The 18986-nt window shown below is 34.1% G+C and overlaps 2 protein-coding genes across 3 annotated transcripts in view; both read left to right on the forward strand.

The window, feature by feature from the left end:
- Positions 1–18986, forward strand: part of LOC119082316 (cAMP-dependent protein kinase catalytic subunit 1) — a 69780-nt gene that overhangs the window by 36692 nt on the left and 14102 nt on the right. Inside the window, exon 2 of one of the 2 annotated variants that reach the window (XM_037191818.1) lies at positions 3938–4001. The exons of the other annotated variant lie outside the window; for it this stretch is intronic. The gene's annotated coding sequence lies outside the window, so the exon portion shown is untranslated. The remainder of the gene's footprint in view (positions 1–3937; positions 4002–18986) is intronic. 2 annotated transcript variants of the gene reach the window in all.
- On the forward strand, positions 7873–8853 carry LOC119082317 (methyltransferase-like protein 7A). Its single transcript, XM_037191819.1, has 3 exons — positions 7873–8158; positions 8233–8514; positions 8573–8853. The coding sequence occupies exons 1-3, from the start codon at positions 7937–7939 to the stop codon at positions 8819–8821; spliced, it is 753 nt and encodes a 250-aa protein (XP_037047714.1). The 5' UTR covers positions 7873–7936; the 3' UTR covers positions 8822–8853.

Below are 18986 nucleotides of genomic sequence, written 5' to 3' on the forward strand. Positions count from 1 at the left end.
ATATAGTTGCCGTCAGCACTTCTACAACATGGGCACTACAGTTTTGAATGGGTCAAACGTGCGGTATGTATTCACTGAATACCTATGCTGATAGTCATGTGCTCGCTTTGATTAATGACCGAAATCGTTGACATTTATTTCAGTCAGACTGTGTCGGTTAGTCACTCATTCAAGTCACTCTCTGATGTTGATTGAATGCGATTTTAGCAGATTGAAAACAATTTTCAACAGAGGCTATGGTTTTATGATAATCGTTAAAACAATGTTGGTCTGATTAAACAAAATCGAACATAGCGGTTGGTCGGGATTTTACTTTTTATTGAACTTTTTTTCGTGAGAAGATGCTCATAAAGTATTTTATGAATGGAAGGAGTAGGTTGTTGTAGTTTAAGTATAGAAAATTATTTTTGTTTCTTTTAAAGAAATTAAACTTCTAAAAATACACTTGATTGCCGTAAGGATGTTACTTTTATTTCCATATTGAGTTCTACTTTGAATTAGTGTGAACCTTGTAACTATTCACAGACCATTGCCCCTTTTCATAGCCTTGTTTCAGTTCATTGACCTTGACAACGCTGTGCGGAAAGGCGGCACCAAAGTTTTCCTGTGGTTAGGCCGTAACGTGGCACTTCTTTTTTCCGCAATAATAAAATAATGTCTTCATTGTGATGTGCACGAGAAAAATAACGAAATAACATTCGGTGATGAGTTTCAAAAGCAATTTAGAAGAAGACAATGTAATTTCCCTCAAACGAATGTGTATATCCTTAGTTGCGAAATAAATTTCGTCTATTCATCTAATATACTCTGTGGCTGTGATTTATGTCCTCGCGCGGCTCGAAAACAAACTCAATTTATTCCGGAATGTTTTTTTTTTCTGCAGATGGGAATGAGCATAAAAAAAAGTGCTCCGACCGACGATAATACTTTTATTGTGTGGTGTGTTTTCCATTTTTCCATTTCGAATGTTTTGTTTTTCTTCGCTAATATCATGTTGATAAATGTCCGACAATATTTTACATTTCATTTTAACTTTAAGTGTAAAATTTAAGTAGGAACGGAGCACACAATCCGCCGAAAAGTGTAAGTCTTGTTTAGTTTTGTTCTTTCCTTGGCTCTCGAAATAAATTTTCAAATTTCGGAACATTTGAAGCAGCAGCAAATAATAATAATAATGGCGTGCGAATATTATAATGAGAGGATGATATATAGGCAACGGGGTGGAATAAAATATTTAGAAAAATAAAAAATCGTAGAATTAAATCAGCGCTGTCGAAAAACAACAACAAAAATGAAATCTTTGATTGTAAATATCATCGTCACGCAAGATGTGACTCTGGGGGTCATAAACGAATGAAAATGTATACATGAAATCCATTCGTAAGTATATGTATACGACCAGGACAGAATATAAAATATTTTATGTTTGTTTTGTTTTTGTTTCAAATAATTGCTAGGTTTTCTGAGATATGAAGAATGGTAATGGCATGAATGATGTAATTTTCTCAGTTGTAGAAAAGTGGATGGGGGAGGAGAAAAGAAAATATGAAAATGAGAAAGAATGAAAAAATTGTAATGAATGGTATGGAAGAAAATTCGTAATTCCATGCCACTTGAGGATATTAACTTAAATGCGGTGTAGTGTTTCGCTTAAGTACTTTAGCATTTATTATTTATACATTCTAATTTGATTGTAATTTGACAGGATAAAGGTTCAAGGTTTAGAATATTATTTTTTTCGTTTAACTTGTTATGTCATAAGTCAGGGAGAATAGAATATGCAAGGGCTACGGTCGAGTTTGGCTTTCAAAAAGAAGTAATTAAATACTGTATCTGTCGAACCGTTTTAGGATCTTTAGCCAGAGACTCAGAAGGTTTTTTTCCTCTTTAAACTTCTAGGAACGGTAAAATAATAAGTGAATCTATCACGTCTTTTGTTTAAATTCTAATATCTGAAATCTTCTACTTCATAGTTTTCACAATACATTTTGGTATATGTGGAAGCGCTAACCAGAGTTCATCTGTTCAGCGTACATTTCGGTTGTCGGTGTCGATAACAGATGACTTGCTGTTCTAAGAAAGTATACTTTGCAGTGAATATGAATAATCCTGACCGAATTACTCCTTATCGATTCAGATTTATTCCAAATTCCTCAAGCAGCCGTTAATACTTTTGGTGCGACTTGGGTGGGTAATCGGGTAACGATTAATAAAACTGGTTCGATTTTATATACAAAATTGATTTATTTGCTGAACTGACTATACTTTACGACGACTAGGGAAGAGAAACCGGTAAATCCATTACCTGTGATACCGGTAAAACCGGGATACCGAATACCGGTTTTACTAGTTTAAATACCGGTTTTCTACAGAAATAGAAAAAGTTGTCGAAACCAAAGCAACTTTCTTAAAAAATATCAATAAACTAGATAGACAGAGGAAAGCGAATAACTTTGCCTTTCAAATTTGCTAGAAGTACCTGTTTTACAATATTTCAGAGTATACTAGTGGCAGCCCTTAGCTTCTCTCAAATTGAGACACACAAAATCTTAGGATATCAACCTAAAATACTTCGACTTATAAATTCTAGTCTAAAATGAAGTGATCCCTAGGTATTTGTTAATGATGTGACTGATTCTCATGACGAACGGTCTAATAGGTCTCCTAAAGAGACATACTTTTATCGTGCCGTCATTTACAATTTCGCTTTCACTAAAATTTCCCTGCTTGTTAAAAGTGATCCACTATTTCCAGTTCACAAATTATATCAGTCCTTGGCAATAATTGACAAAGCATTTCAGAACAAATGTAGACGAATTAAAAACAGAACATAAAAATCTTGTTCCGCAATGGCAAACATAAAAAAGAATGTATGGGCTAGTGAGTAATGCCTGGTTTTCTATAGATAATCGCATTGAAGCCGGAAGTAACTCCGGTGGAAGATTGAAACAGTTCTGGGTGTAGGGAAAGACCGATCGGTTCTTTTTATCCACAAGTATTAAAGCATACTAAGAATTTTGTCCCGCATACGGAATGTTTGTAAGCAATAATGGAGACTTTCGGAAAAGTCCACACTATTGATGTTATACCAAGCAGTGATACAAAATGGAACTATGTCAGATAGAGGTCTTTTTTCATTGAAAATTACATGAGATATTCTCTCGTTTATTTTTTGCAAGAATAAAACGGGGACATAGACCCAACACGAAGATATTATAGAATGTATTTATTCCCTCTCTGTATTTATAGAAGGTGTCCTAATGAAATAATGAAAGCAATTTTCAAACTAAATGAATTACACAAAATAGTAATCTGCATTAAAACTGTTTGAAATGATTCTACACATTAATTTCTTCGATTTTATTGACATTTAACGAGAAATAGAAATTTGATGAAATACCGGTATTACAGGGTCCGGTATTACCGAAAACCGGTATTGCTAAAAGCCTTCCGGTTTCCTTTCCCTAACGACGAATGCACAAGAAGCAAATCTAATGGTTCATCGGCGCCAATGGCACCAGTGGACACACTTACCATATGCTAAGCAAAGTTTTAGACAAATTACATTAGATAGGCTAAAGCAAACAACATTTTAAAGTTTTCGTCCGAGACGTAACACTACCGGAACCAAAATGAATAATTTACGTAATGATGATACTGGTAATGACGTCAGCACAGGAACTAGTATTCGTTGCGGTGTTGAAATAGTTATGATGAAAGCTTTGTTTTGCTCCTCAAACATTCCAAGAAAATCTTTATTTGTTGATGTTTTTACAACATCACTAGACTGACCTTCTCCTTTACTTTTGTTGTTGACAATGTACAGTCGACGACTTTGAAATTAGTTACGCATTTTGTTTTGGCGATTAAAGTCGCCGACTGTAAGATTAACAGATTGAATAATTTAATACTAATGATTTTCACTTCTTGTTTTCAGGTAATTCATAACTCACAACTTTACAAATTCTGCATTTCTTCGTCGTGTACTTTGATTATATTACGTAAGTTACACCAACAAAAACAATTTATTGTTTGCTTTTAATTTAATTTGAAATTTAATTCAAGAAAAATGAAGTTTTTGCTTTTGTATTTTTGAACTTGAGTACTGACATATAAAAACTTCCACTGAGTAGAGTTGAGGGTTTGAAATGACGTCAATAGCATAAAAATTATGCCGTTGAATGTCTTACATTAAAACTAACTTTAAATCTACACATATCTGTCTGTAAAATAGCAAAAATGTTCACGTTTCTATGTCGTTTCAGTAACATAGACAGACACCTCTATGTTTATGTCTGTAGCTACAGCACAAACACGCAGATTTGATGAAAATGTTTCATGTGTTTTACGTGTCTAATGGATTTTAGTTATTATTAATATTATTATTATTGTATCCGCAAAGACATGTGACAACTTGATTCTACACACATGCCGCTTTTACCATAGTGTCAACCATTTATTTATGATATTATCACTGCGTGTACTCATAATATTAATAAATCTTCTCCAGAAACATTAAGCTTTTCTGTTTAGCCGTTGTTGGTAAAACTGAATAAGCGAAAATATCGGGATTCCAAAGAAGCAACAACAACAAAACCCATATCACAATCACCTTTACCCTTTTCGTTGAAATATGACCTTTTTCTCGTAACGTATATAGTAGCAATACCGCCAAATTGTATTCCTATCATACACACCGATCCGAGAGACTGTCCTACATCCGAGACGAACAAAAAATATATCTAATTTCATTCGTACTTGATAAACGCAAAACCAATTTCACTCAAAGTTTATCAACTTGTCAGACGCAATTTATTCGAATTAAAAATAATAATATTTTTGTGCGGTGTATGAATATACATATCTTTATTATGATAAGAGGTAAAGTAGATAAATGTTATGTGATGTAATGTGGTGCGGTTACCCACGCGCTCTCTCAGTGCATTCGATATTAAAAATGTTCGAACGTATAGTATTACGAACAAACAAACAAAAAACCTTAATTCATTTATTTTCCTTTTTCAATTTTTTTTATGCATGAAAATTTTAGTCAAGTGACGCAGAACGCTAAGCCTTATTGTAGGTATGTTTATAAATATTCGATGTTTATGCGATTTTTTGCCTCGTACGACAAAACATTTTTCATTCATAATTTAATATTATGTGAGAGGAAGTCAATATAAAAATTTGTTGAAAAAATACCCATAATCAATCAAACTTTGACTAGAGGAAAGACATTTTTTTTGTCAATTTTCAACAAGTGAGCTAAAGCTGTTTAAACATTTGATAATTTCAAGCTATTACAGCCAACGATTAAATCACATTAATAACTTAAATATTTTTATGTGTTCGATGTGATTGATTGACCAAGTTTGAGTGCTGTAATTCAAAATAATAATATTGCCGAGCTTTTTGTAAAGTAGATCGGAGACATCAAGTTTTTTAATTGGCTAAATTCAAATTTATATTGGATGCGAAAAAAAGGAGAATGCCCAAATGAATATGAATCTAATATTTAAAAGAGCCGCAAAAATGTGTTAGACTTTAGACGACTTGTGTGAGCTTGGTTTCACTATTGCACAATCGAGGAACATTATATTGAAAATATAGACAATTTCAAAGTTTATTTTTATTTACTCAATTTACATTAATAATAATTTGTTCGGGATTATAAATAAAAAATTTCATTTAACTTCTTCGATGGCGGTATCGTCCCCAATATAGATGCAACATTTCCCTTTTGTATCGCTATACTAATGCGTTGAATCAGGTACGATGTAGACCGTTTTTCATTTGTCACATCTGCGATTTTACTGCCTATCTTCTTGATTAAATCTAACCCATGTTTACCAATAACTCCCGAAGTTTCCGAGCCGATGGGCACAAAGCAGAATTGATTGGACAAATCAGAATAATGACGAAATTTCTTATCTTCGGCCTGTTTTGCAGCATATCCTACATGTCTTGAGGTTGATTCCAGATATGAAGGGGCGAAAGTGTCCCGACATGTATAATCCCAGAGAAGGGATTTTCCACGTTCTCATGGTACGAGAGTTAAGCCGTCTGGTAATTTTCCATCTGGTCTTGAGCCAGAGGGGGTTCCAAGATTGCAGGAACTTCCGCTGATCGTAGAGCTCGCTGGAGGATATTATTTGCTGATGCATGTCGAATCCTTGTACCTTTTGCCTTTGAACAGGATAGTCCGTGTCTACCAAATTGATCGACCTTTTCTCCACAGATGCAAGTATGTGGTTGCACAATCGGTGTGCCTAAGCGTAGTGACATAGCGACTCTGAATTCATCATTTGATAGGTATGTTCCCAATTGGGGTGATGGAATCACCTGTAGCCATGCGCTGGTATGACACACTGAATTTGATAAAAGTCTTGCTTTATCTTCTTTGGTGTTGACCGATGAATGTATTGAACTGATTGTGTTGTTTATCATATCGATTTCCCAAGCGCTTTGGGACTTTCGTACTGCTGCATCTGGCAAGTCACCATGTTTGTCACACCAAAGTTCTTCTGCCTCCGATTTTGCAAAATCAATTTGGCGGTATTGTTCAGATAACAAATTGTCTAACAAGTCGGAAACTTCGTAAATCGATGATAAAAAGCACGGTAGGGCTATGTCAGATGCATGACGGATCCCAATTCCTCCATATTTAATTGGCAAGGCTGATTCGGACCAAGCTTGAGGTGTTAATTGAACGTTGAGAAGTGATTCTAATGATTCTTTCAAAACTTCGTCATAATGTTGTAGACCAATACTGTTGCGCCACATTGGTGTTCCACGGAGAAAGATAATCAACCGTGGAGTTGTGATCGAAACTCTCAACAGAAAATAGGCGCCATGTGCACTGATATTCGATAACTTCCTGGATAGTCGTTGTAAGTCGGTGATTTTATTATTCAGACAAACCACAGCGGCCTGTTCGGTAAGCGGGGTACCCAAAAGAAATTCGTTGCCGTTTGTATTTCTATTTCAAAGTTCTATTTTTCTACCAACAACTGGATGAGACTCATTCTGTTCTATATTATCGATGAACGTGTCTCTCCATAAGCACAACCCCTTCAATATATAAATTGTGCCGTGAGTTCCCAGAAAATTTGGGGCAATTTTAGAAAACAAACCTGACCAGGCCTGAACCTGGTTTCATTGAAACCTGTCAAATTAGATTTCACCTGTCAAGTCAGATTTCAGGCAACCTTCTGTCAGGTCAGATTTCAGGTAACCTGAATTTTTCGTACAAATTTTCAGGAAAACGAGTTAGGTTTCAGGGGAAATTAGATCAGGTTAAAATTGATTGAACCAGGTTCAATCCAAAACAGGTTCAGGTATATTCAGTTCAGGCTCACGTATTTACAGTTCAAACCTGACCTGTTCCGAACCTTACATCTGCTCTAAAAATCGTTGATATAGCTGTTTGCATCGCATCCACTAATATTATTCGATTTGTAAATTTGTTCGAATTTATCTTCTCATGGTAACTCATCAAACTTATTACACTAATGTTCTGGTTCCAACCTTGGCTGGAGTAATTTGCAGTCAACCTTGTACAGTTTCACAGTTTTCAAGGTCTCTGACGAAGACAAATATTCACATTTCTTTTCCGGTATAGCTTAAAATTCTTATTTGACGAATAGCCGAAATTTACATTCAAGCTATTTCGTCACTCCTTCCTTTTATCACTTTATTCGAATATTATTTTTGTAATTGCCCTATTTTAGGCCAAACTCATTAACAACTGTGTACACAAAGTACTGTTGTATTGAATGTATGTAAAATTTATTCAATTTATTTGTATGGCGAACGATGAGTTATGAATAAAACTAACACTCATCTATGCGTGGCAAGATAAATTACCATTTGACGTACTAAATCTACAGTTCGTGTTTCATTTTTGATCTTACACTAGTCAGTTGTAGAATAAACCATGGACGTAATGTGGTACTATTATATCGGTGTGATTGTCTTGATAGTTTTGTGGTTTCTGGCCATTCTGATATTTTCTGAACAGATTCGAAAATCGGTATTCGCCGAGTTTTTCACCTGTAGACTGATCAATCTGTGGAATGAAAGCATGTTTTTAACCTCCAAGTATTACCAATTGGAAAAATTCAGTGAACTAAAATCGGAAGCTCCAGATGGACAATTGGTATGTTTCGCCCATATAAATATTCGAGATTGAATTACGTTGATTTTACTACGTGGTTTTCATTGTCCAAACAGAAAGTGCTGGAAGTGGGTGTTGGCGAAGGTACAAATTTCGAACTGTATCCCCCGAATTGTAAACTAACTGGCTTCGAGTACAACGAATATTTTAAGAAAAAGTTCACCGAAAATGTGAAAAAATTTTCGAAGATTAAACTCGAGAAGTTTGTTAACGGATTTGTAGAGGACATGCATGTGTTCAAAGACAATACTTTTGACGTAGTTCTCTGTACCCATGTATTGTGCAGTGTTTCCGACGTTCCGGCGGGTCTGAAAGAAATTAAAAGGGTGCTAAAAGAGGTAATGTTTTCGACAAACTTGCTTTTTCCACAATTTCCATGACTTCCTTTTTGTCCAGGGTGGCAAATTTTTCTTTATCGAGCACGTTGCCTACGAACCACTTTGTTTAGGTAATGAGTTTTGGACAGCGGTACAAGGTCTTTTGGAACCGATATGGAAAATCATTATGGGTGGATGCTGTTTGAGAAAGTCAACGTGGGTCGATCTAGAGAAGGCCGGCTTCAGTACGGTGACTATAACACGAGAATATTCGCCAAGATTACCAGCCATTTTACGGCCACACATTTGGGGATGTGCAGTGAAATAATTTAATTAAAATAAAAAGAAAAGTGAAACGAAGTGCCGTTTTTAATATTTATCTTATACGTGCTGGGATACATGTTGATCCTTCATTGCATATTTATGAGCGAAGGATCTTTTTTTCACTCTTCGCCTTTTTTAAACTCTTAAATTTACCTCGGGGATATTACCAGTTTCGTATTTTTATGGTTAAAACCGCATTTTACTTGACGAATCCTTTAACGGCGATTTAACTCGAAATTTATTATGCTTATTGCTGTATATCTTCTTGCCTTTAGTTACTCGACACGCGGAAGCCTTACACACCAGCACACAATGCACTAAGTGAATGAACGAATTGTTGCGCATTTTCCAAGTGATAAAAGAGGATACAACACTTTTATGATAGTTGACTGGAAAAGTTTTATGTTTCGGTTTTTACATCCACAGCTTTACGTGCTCAGAACATCGAATCTTATAGTGTTGTTTTAACTGGTATAAAACTCGTTGTCAATTGAATTTTACGGCATGTAATTTATATTTAGAATGGAAATATGTTTTATGGCACAGATTCCGGCTCATATAAGCTCTATAAGTACCGCCATCCCACAATATTTTTGAGGTATATTGTTGAAAGGAATGAAAATAAATGGATTTGACCGTCATTTTGTATTCTTCCCATCGATACATCGCATATATAGAGATGGTACAACAATTTTTTTTCCCTCATCTCCATTTTATGACAAAAAAATTCTTTTCGTTTTTATATCAATGGTTTACATTATTTTATGCTTTGTCATCTCTTTGCAAATAATGTGAGATGGGAATCACACAAAAATAGACAGAAAAGTTAACATCTTATTCTTAATATCTGCACATTAAACGAATGTTCGTTCGTTTTCTTTTTTTTTCTAGTTATTTTTTGGATGATATTTGAGACCGTCGAAACGAGGGAATGCTTTTGTGTTGTTTTTACTATAATCTGCACTCTATATACACGATATGCCGACATACTTGAGTTGATTTTTTTTTATTTCGTTGTAGAAAATACATAAAAAGAACAATGGGTGAGTTGGAGTTTTTCAGTTTTTGATATTCACCGGGGAACATAAGACGGAGGTGATAAATAGCTTGAGATGACTTTAAAAATAAGTAACATTTCAACAGTCAGCGTTTCAGGTGCTTCTCACAATTCGATAACAACTGTAGAAATGGGGAAATTTTGAAGTGAAAAATGTTTTTTCGGCGCCCGATTGTTCATTTACTGCAAAGATTAGAAAAGCCTGTATTCCGAACAACGAATTTCGCAATGAACAGACAAAGACTTCTGTTGACAATAAACAAATTAGTAACTTTACAACGCCTTCACATTCACAGAGACCAAAGCAGTCTTTTTGACCCGTTACAACAGGCAAGCATCTACACATTCATGATTTGAAGAATCACTAGTGCTTGAAACAAAATCTTCTACTTCAAACAGAATTTTCGGTTCAAATTTGCCATCCATACCGGATCTTATTTCCACTTGCACATTGCATTCACCATCTCACTAGTCATGCATGATTGGTATCATTGGAAAGCTGTCACAAATAATAAGGAGGGCAGACAGGTTTTTAATTTTTCAGTTGCTTAGTTTCGCCATAGGCACCCATTGAATTTCACCTATTTTTCAATGACCCATATCTCAGTGTAAGTAAAACCAAAACCCAATACAGCCCCGTAACTACACGTTCTCAGCTGTCTAATGTCCTTGTCCAATTGCTGTAAAATATTTTTGTAAAATTTTCTCTTAAATATTTAGATGTATTTATCTAGTCACACAAGAACTTAAAAAAAAAATTGACGCTGGCTATGAGGTCCAGCATAAATACGTCCGATTTCGGTAGACTGTTCAACAGAATCCTCTCTGGCAACAGTTCATCGTTTAACTTTGCCTATTTTCTCGAAAGCAGATGACGAGTCACTTACATAAACCCATGCATTGAAGAGACTGTGACGCGAAACATTCCTTTGTACTTCCATCACTGTACTATTCATTGACATTGACGTACTAACTCTTTCTAATCACATAATTTGCACCTCAAAATGTTAACTTGACCATTTCAATGAACAGAACATTGTAGTTCTAATCATATTGCAACGTACAAAAAGGTCTGGTGGTAGCTGTAATAGCTTTTGTTGCTTATAGTATTGCGGTTGTGGTCAATATCGTTCGGTACAAATGTTTTAGAGTTAAGTGTCTTGTTTATTTACTTACGTGTATTTCATTTGTATATTGTCGGTATTCATTACACTCTCTTGTTGTAATTCAATTAAAAGACTGGACAGGTGTATAACATACGGATACTGTATACTGTCTTGTTTGTTTGTTCTCATTCACAAGCAGAGGACATTAAAAACATATAAAATGCCAAACACAGGAGACAAGACAATGCAAACAATTATTTATGTGGTTGACCCATATAATATAACTAACAAAGCAAATAATCGTTAACAAATATTTACTTCTTCAATGCACACTTCTAGCAATTTCACATTCCGAATACTTGGATGGAGACTTAAGTAAAGTCTTGATTAAACTTTTCCACTTCAAATACAAAATGTACCGAATGTTATATGGGTTGACAGTATATAGATATACACAAATCGGTCCGATTGAATATATAAGACTGTGAGTGAAACAACGAAATAAATTTTTAAATAAATAATGAAGAAAACATTGAAAATTAAAATGTTTCCTTATAGAATTGTCTGTGGATTATGTAATACAATTTGCTTTAGAGCACTTTCTGAATCCTAAGCGAATTGTAATTTCAAATTAGAAACTTTTTCCGCCAGACCCCCATCATTCGTCAAAATGAATTCGATTTCAAAGAGCAGCAATACATTATCATTCCGTTCCCCCATCTGCGTGGCTCTCTGACTTAACCGAATACCCTCGTGCAAAGTAATCCTTTTATAAGTTATTCACATTTAATTCCCATCAAAATCAATAAAATAAGTCCCTAAGACCCAAAATGAGACACAAGAAAAATCTTCTCAATAAAATGAAATACACAACGTACACACACATCCCAATAATACATCATCTATCAACTTATAAACGCACAAAATATTTGGGAACACATTTTGTTTTTCCTGTACGGTGAAACAGTGAAATGGTTGTGTTGGAGTTAAGTAAATTAATTTCGTGTATTACATCATTTCTATTCATCGAAATGTACGTATAATACATTCGTGAGCTCAATGTACCACAACACAACACATGCCATACCATGCCATTAATTTAATTTTTCTTTCATTCACTCAACGGTATTGTAAGGGAATTGGAAACAATAAAAAACAAATTGTGGAAATTCTATGACGTTTTCCATAGTCATGAGAGGTGATAGAACGGAAAGCTCTCTACTTTGACATTGGTAAACGGATTGGTTCGAGATGGACAGGAATGGATGAGTTTTGCTGTTGATTTTTCCTTTTATTTTTACAAATTGTATTTTACTAATAGAATTAACGGTTATTCACAAATCTTATCCGAAAACATTAATTGTTGGAAAGTTCGTAGCATCGTATGAGTTCCCAGGCATATAAGGAAATCCCTTAAGTTTGAAATGGTTTTAATGTTTTCCGATTCGACGATAAACCGTGCTTTAGAAAGTAATGGCAGGGTGTTTTAGCTGGATTATAAGTTCATTACTTTCGTTTCCATAACGGGTATATAAGAGTCTAAATAACAGTTGAGACATGGTTTACAGCATGAGAGTGTATTTCGTCGATGTCTTGGATGGTTTGATATATAATTTAGGACGAACGAAGTAATTTCCGATTCCGATGAAATGCTTTCGATATGAGTTATTGAATTATTCACATTCCATCAACAAGAAGGTTTTAAGATTAAATGATACAGTAAATCTTTTATGTAACCAGTATGCTTTGAGGATTCCATTAATTTTCGCATTAATTTGGTCGTATAATTTGCCGAATTCATCATAAAAATGCAAAATACTTAGCCAGCTTTTAATAGCTCTCATGGCCATAAAAAAACATTATGGCTGATTCGCCAATGAGGGCATTTATGCTCGATGCCATGTATATAATGCAATTATTAATCTTTCGCATATGGCAAGCGTGTCACCATAAAAACATTAAATCTGATCCTTCTTTTGTTTGAAATATTATGAGACAGCTCTATCGTCACTTTTTTTTTGTCTTCAGTGCTTTAATAACGGAATATAACATAGAACGCCATAAAAATAAACCGTCTAGGTGTGAAAAATACGTAGCGAATTCTTGTAGTTTCGTCTACTATATCTAGCACCTGAAATACCTTTTCAAATCCTGCAGCATCACATTGTACTCATGTTACTATCTTTGAAAGTTTTTAGAAACACGTAACTCCGCTTATAATCATTGAATCTGTTAAATCTATATTTTACTATAAAAGACATTTTTGTTTTTGCTTTCGAAACAGATGACTGGTCTTTTTTGAGGGGTACACCTAGAGATTGTGTACACTATTTTCAAAAGAAGACTCTCAGCTCTGTTGTAGTATATTATAACACAAAGACAACGATCTGGTACTTGTGCTATATATGATAGCTTATTGCATTCGTTCATATAATTAGCAAATTTAGCACAAAATATCGAAGTGGTTGGGAAAGAACAAAATTCAAGGCTGTGAAGAGATTGGATGGTGCCAGGGCACCTTAAAGTTTTGCATTTTTATGAACTTAAGCACTTATGATGTAGAATATTGGAAAACATCTAAAAATTGAACAGTAGTCAACTCTACTGTAATTGCGCCTTTATGGTGAAGTTTCGATGTATGGAACTCGACTATAATCGGAACATTTTCGCCGATTTTTTGTGCTACGAGGGACGTTCCGAAAGTTTCTGGATTCGGATATTTTTGAACTAGTTTTCCTTCAGAAGTTAAAATATTCTTAAAATTTAACCTTTTTTAGAGAAATTGACTTTTGAAAATTAAAGATCGGAATTTTCGTCTCGGTAGGAGAATATTTTGAAAAAATGGTGTCGGCATTTGTTTGAAAAACAATTATTCCGCGGTTTAACTGTTGCATGTTTCGGAACTTAATTCGTTTAAATTAATTTTATTTTTCAATATTTTTGTATAATACCAACCAACGCTTTCGTACATTTGTACAAATGCCTTGCTCCCTATGCCTAAACTATTTTTTAGAATTCTAAAAAAAGATACGGATCCAATATTTAAGCCTTCCGGACCAGAAAAACACCTCATTAGCCCAATATCCTATATTGCCCGGAGTCAGAGTAATACTCAAAGTTGGGTCCATTCCGATGACAATGCAACACTTAAATAATTTTATTTATATAAAAACTGTGCTGATGGGGACCTTGCTTCCCTATAGATCGCCACCTCAAACTAATAACTCAGCTATCCAATGACCAAAAAATCATGAAAAACATTTTCAAGGTGAGGGTCTTTCAAGACATTCATTGATATCTGTAAGAAGTAGGAAAAAAATTATCATCAGCGCAACATTGCAAATTTCACGAAAATCATAGCACTTTAGTCACCGTTTAAACACAAGGTATAATAACTGACAATATTTCTTTAACTTCAACTCCATTCACGATGCAATGCATATAGATTTGAAATGAATAATGTTTGTATAACGTTATCGACACGGTGGTTAAATAGTTATGACTCATTATTTTACGCTTTTCTTGTCACTGTGCCGTTCTATCTACTACTGATTGATGGTTTATGGTGTCTGTCTCCAATAGAAATAAAGATTAATGAAAATTCTTTCGCTTATGGCACCCATCCCATTGCACAAAAAATATCTTCAGTTTATTGTTCTAACAAAAATTTTCGAATAGACTGGGCAATATAATTAAAAATAAAATTCGATGGAATGAACACAATAAATTATTGATGCTTTATGGGACTTTCGGAAGTTAAATTTCAAATAAAAAACAAGAGCCACATAACGAAGTTTAGATTGTTTTATGAAACAGCAAGCTCAGGAGACTAATAAATTGAGAATGATGGTAAGAGTTACGCACGAAACACTGGCACCATTTTACCGAATCGTTTTAATGAAAATCTGTGGCTGCCAGCGAATTGGTTTCTATGAGTAGAAGAAACGACTTTTTTTCCTATCCACCTATGTACAAATTTGTAACGCCTGAAGTGAAGACCCTTCACTGACGATAATTTGTCGGACAGGAACACTTGCTTTCATTATAAATAATATCAATGCCTTGGAGACATCCTCTCCTTGAACAAAACTTAAATGTTCTGTCAGTGTTTGATTCAGTTAATTCATTTTATTCGAATAAATAAAGTCGTTTCAGCCTTACGACTATCGTTCAAATTGCAATTGTCTCTGAAGAAAACTCATAAAATAAACAATCCCTCGAATATTAACAATTTTATTCACCACTAAGAACAAGAAATCACGTGGTCAGCCTGCATTACATTTCGATAAGTTCGTAAACCTGTAATTTTTAAAGCAAACGAATAAGATTTTTATGGTCCCGCCACCGCAGAAATATTTATCGATAGATATTTAAACTCTTTCAGTGTGTAAAATCGTTATGTCGCAATGACAACGTTTTTTTTTATTATTTACCATTGTTCGTTACATGAATTTGAAGTTCGATTATTTCATTATGATCAGCTACTATCTTGCAGTTGGCATATTCAAACCTATTCTATTGTTGTGGAATGACGCCCATTTATTCAAATATGTTGGCATTGATATGGAAAACAATATTTAAATGACATTCAATCGAACCAATCGTCTCATTGTGGCATTATGTGAATGAATTTATATTTATTGTCATTGGAAAACGAAAAAAATCTCATTATTCTTGCCACAATTTTGTCGATTGGTTGTTTTTGTAAGCCAAGAATTTATCGCGACTGCAGTAATATTTCAGCGGAACAGTGGAACGTGCCTTTACAGTACATTATTGAAGAATTTGCATAAATTTTTGATATTTTTCCTTAAAAACATATTTCAATGTTGATGAATGGGATGATATCTTTGGATCAGGAAGATTATTCAGAGCTTCATCCGAAAAAGTGTTCTTTCCGAAACGTTGTTATATAACGAACAAATCAAAATATCTCATTTAGGGTATAAATTCAATCGATATCTCACTTTTTTCTACGAATTTATACTGAAACTGGAGATGCATGTAGCTTCAAGTACAAAAAAAAAATCTTTTATTTCCAGATGTAATTAAAGTTTCATAGTTACCATGAAACGTTCCAAACCATTCGACAGAAAAAAAAAGTGCCATAAGAAATGTTATATTTTCATGGCAGTTTTCTCTTGCACAAGGATCTACGTTTCTTTTGATGAAGTGCAATTTACGAACGCTCACTTCAATCTTGAAACCTTCTATGTTTGTAATAATATTAGGTCACATTTAATATTCATAAAGACCATTTTGTACAATGTGTATGTTTAGTGCTGTGCCATTATAAAATTAAATCGAGATGGAAACTCGGTCATACGGTACCCGCTCTTTTGCTTTTATTCTTTCACATAATAACATACTGGCTGAGGGGGATAAAATAACATAACGTTAAATGTATTGTGTTGTTCATGCAAACATAATGCTATTTAACTTGTGTGTTCTATGGGACAGTAAGATGTGCTTTAAGCTTAAGTCAAAGCGAATTTCGTCGTGTGACCGGACCGCCGACAACACAATATTCTATATTTATCTATCATTTGAGCCTCAATAAGGACATATACTTATCATACATAATAAATTAAAATAATAATCATAATAATGTTTAGGGGAGAAACCCTTTGTCCGCATGGGTTGCCAGCATGTATCTCTCGATGTATCCATGGTATTTTTACGTGTTTACGTAACGACATATATATACAGCTAAGCTAAGCTGTAATCAAAGGGATATAATCAATCTAGAACCATAACACAATTTCTACAACAAAAGCAAAGTGAGAAACGAAGTAGAAAAAAAAATGTTCAGCTAAAGGGGTTATCCCAAGATATATGAAATTTATTGCCTGTGTGAAAAGTAGTCCGGTTGCCGGAACTTGTTATGAAATATTTTTTTTTAAATATTATTCCAGCGACATTGAAGCTGAGCTGAAGATTAGAGTTTCCACGTGGAAAGTTTGCTTTCTAATAGGATTGGGGTTTTACTTTGGCTAGAAAATTTCGAACATTTGTAAAAAAAATGTCTTGCTCCGAACACCCTTTAAAGGTGCCATCTCGACTAAATTTTTCAAATCTCTTCAACATACAATGTACCTTGTACATCTAGTACATTCAACGAAATTAAAATTCTTTACTGAATGTAAGAACTATCCAACCAACAAAAATCGGTGACATCACGTTGAGAAGTTCACTGCATACGTGACTCTTTTGACTGGACTACAATTTCCACATGCGTGATGTCGTTATTGCCTATATATACTCCTTATGATATCTTCATTGTTCATAATATAAAATATGAATATAATATAGACTATAGACCTGATTGTGTTGTATGCGAGGCTGTATGTATACTTCCCTTCGTTCAAATAAATTCTTTGATCACAAAGAATATGATAACATATAGGGCAATATACTCATATGATGGAGTTTCTGTGTTACTGAATTCAGATATATTTGTATCGCTTTAGTATTCGGACTATTTTCTACGAAATAGTAACAAATTTCACAAGTCTGCTACCACCAGAGGAGACGTTGTTCTTGTATTTTCTGTTTAACTTCTTATCAATGAACTTTTTTCATATTCAAGGATAATATAAAGAGGGCACGTGTTACACTTTATTCGAACGTATACGAAAGTTGCATTTCAATTTCTCGTTTCAGACAGAATAATGAACAAAAGCTTTTTGTCAAACGTAGATTGTTGCGATAAGCAAGTTCGAGATGTGTATAGACAATTTTATGGGAAAAGTTTCTTTTTATTAAAAAAAATCAACCTGAAACCTCGGAAATATTGCTCACATGTTGAACTTTCGATTAAATAAAAATTTTCTAAAAATGAAATCGCATGAGATTTCAAAGAATTGTCAGAAGTTTGTTGCAATTCATAATGATTACTCCGTTTGCTATTCTGGCGGTGGAGTTGTTGTTGGATTTATTTATTCTAAAGAAACTCTAAAAACTTACAACATGAAATGCTGAAATTTCTTTTACTGACAGCAATTCGACTTCTTTAGAATATTTTTGGGAAATTGCATTGCCATTACATTTAAAGTGAGGGTTTTTTTTTTTACCATCGCAATTTGTTGTTATTATTATTGTTTGAGACACAAAATACTTTATATTAAAAAAACAGGACCACGCCTCACGGGAAGAAGTTCATTATACATTGGAGATCTCATATAATAATTTAAAAAGATTAATACGATAACAGAAACTGTTAGTCATGTGCGACAATGACGACAAAGTATAAGTTATGACTTCTGGTAGTGTTTTCTTTCATACAGGGAGAGTAAAGTGAAATTCGACATGTTTTCTGATTTAAACGTTCTTGTGGTTGGTAAATGATTCCACACATTTGTCTAACAAACGAAAATCTAGTATTGTTGCACGGCCCTTGTAAAAATTCAGAAAATTTAAATTTACATTTTCAATTGTTCAACGACATTCTTGTGGACAAACCGAAACAACTCTTAAGTCCGAAAACATGTCACTTTTCTCTCACTGACGAACAAATTTTTAGTAATTTTTTCCCGATACGATCTTAAAGGTCAAATTTGACTGTGAAAAAATCCTCTTCAATGAATTTAAATGAAAGAAAACTTGAGGACAATGGCGAAGACAGATTGAATATTGAAATAATCTAGAGAAATTTCTAAAGCTCGAACCACTTAATTTAGTATGGTAAATTACACGGGTGAAGACTTGCAGAACTAATCGTAAACCATAATGCGAAGAAGAAACTGAGCAAATGACTTTGACGTTCCGTATATTTGTACATTGACTTTTCCGGCCCCTGTGCCATGACTTTCCGGAGTAGTTTTTACCTCGCGTAATAACTTCAGAATGGCCGCTTTCAAAACTTTATTTTCACTAAAGCCATTACTTCAACTTGTTGAAATTTGACGACGAAGGCCAGACAAATATCTTTAGCTGGAGACTTTTATATCCTATGACGAAGTATTTCCCTAAATAGAGGTCCAATAGCTTTTCTTTATGAAAAATTT

Source organism: Bradysia coprophila, unplaced genomic scaffold (assembly GCF_014529535.1).
Source record: "Bradysia coprophila strain Holo2 unplaced genomic scaffold, BU_Bcop_v1 contig_415, whole genome shotgun sequence".
NCBI classification, from domain to species: domain Eukaryota; kingdom Metazoa; phylum Arthropoda; class Insecta; order Diptera; family Sciaridae; genus Bradysia; species Bradysia coprophila.

What these genes read in the sequence shown, in the direction of transcription:
- LOC119082317 (XM_037191819.1), top strand. Translation starts at nt 7,937, where the DNA reads ATGGACGTAATGTGGTACTATTATATCGGTGTGATTGTCTTGATAGTT. An exon ending in AAGCTCCAGATGGACAATTG is followed by an intron (nt 8,159 to 8,232) that starts GTATGTTTCGCC and finishes TTGTCCAAACAG; the next exon opens with AAAGTGCTGGAAGTGGGTGT. An exon ending in TTAAAAGGGTGCTAAAAGAG is followed by an intron (nt 8,515 to 8,572) that starts GTAATGTTTTCG and finishes CTTTTTGTCCAG; the next exon opens with GGTGGCAAATTTTTCTTTAT.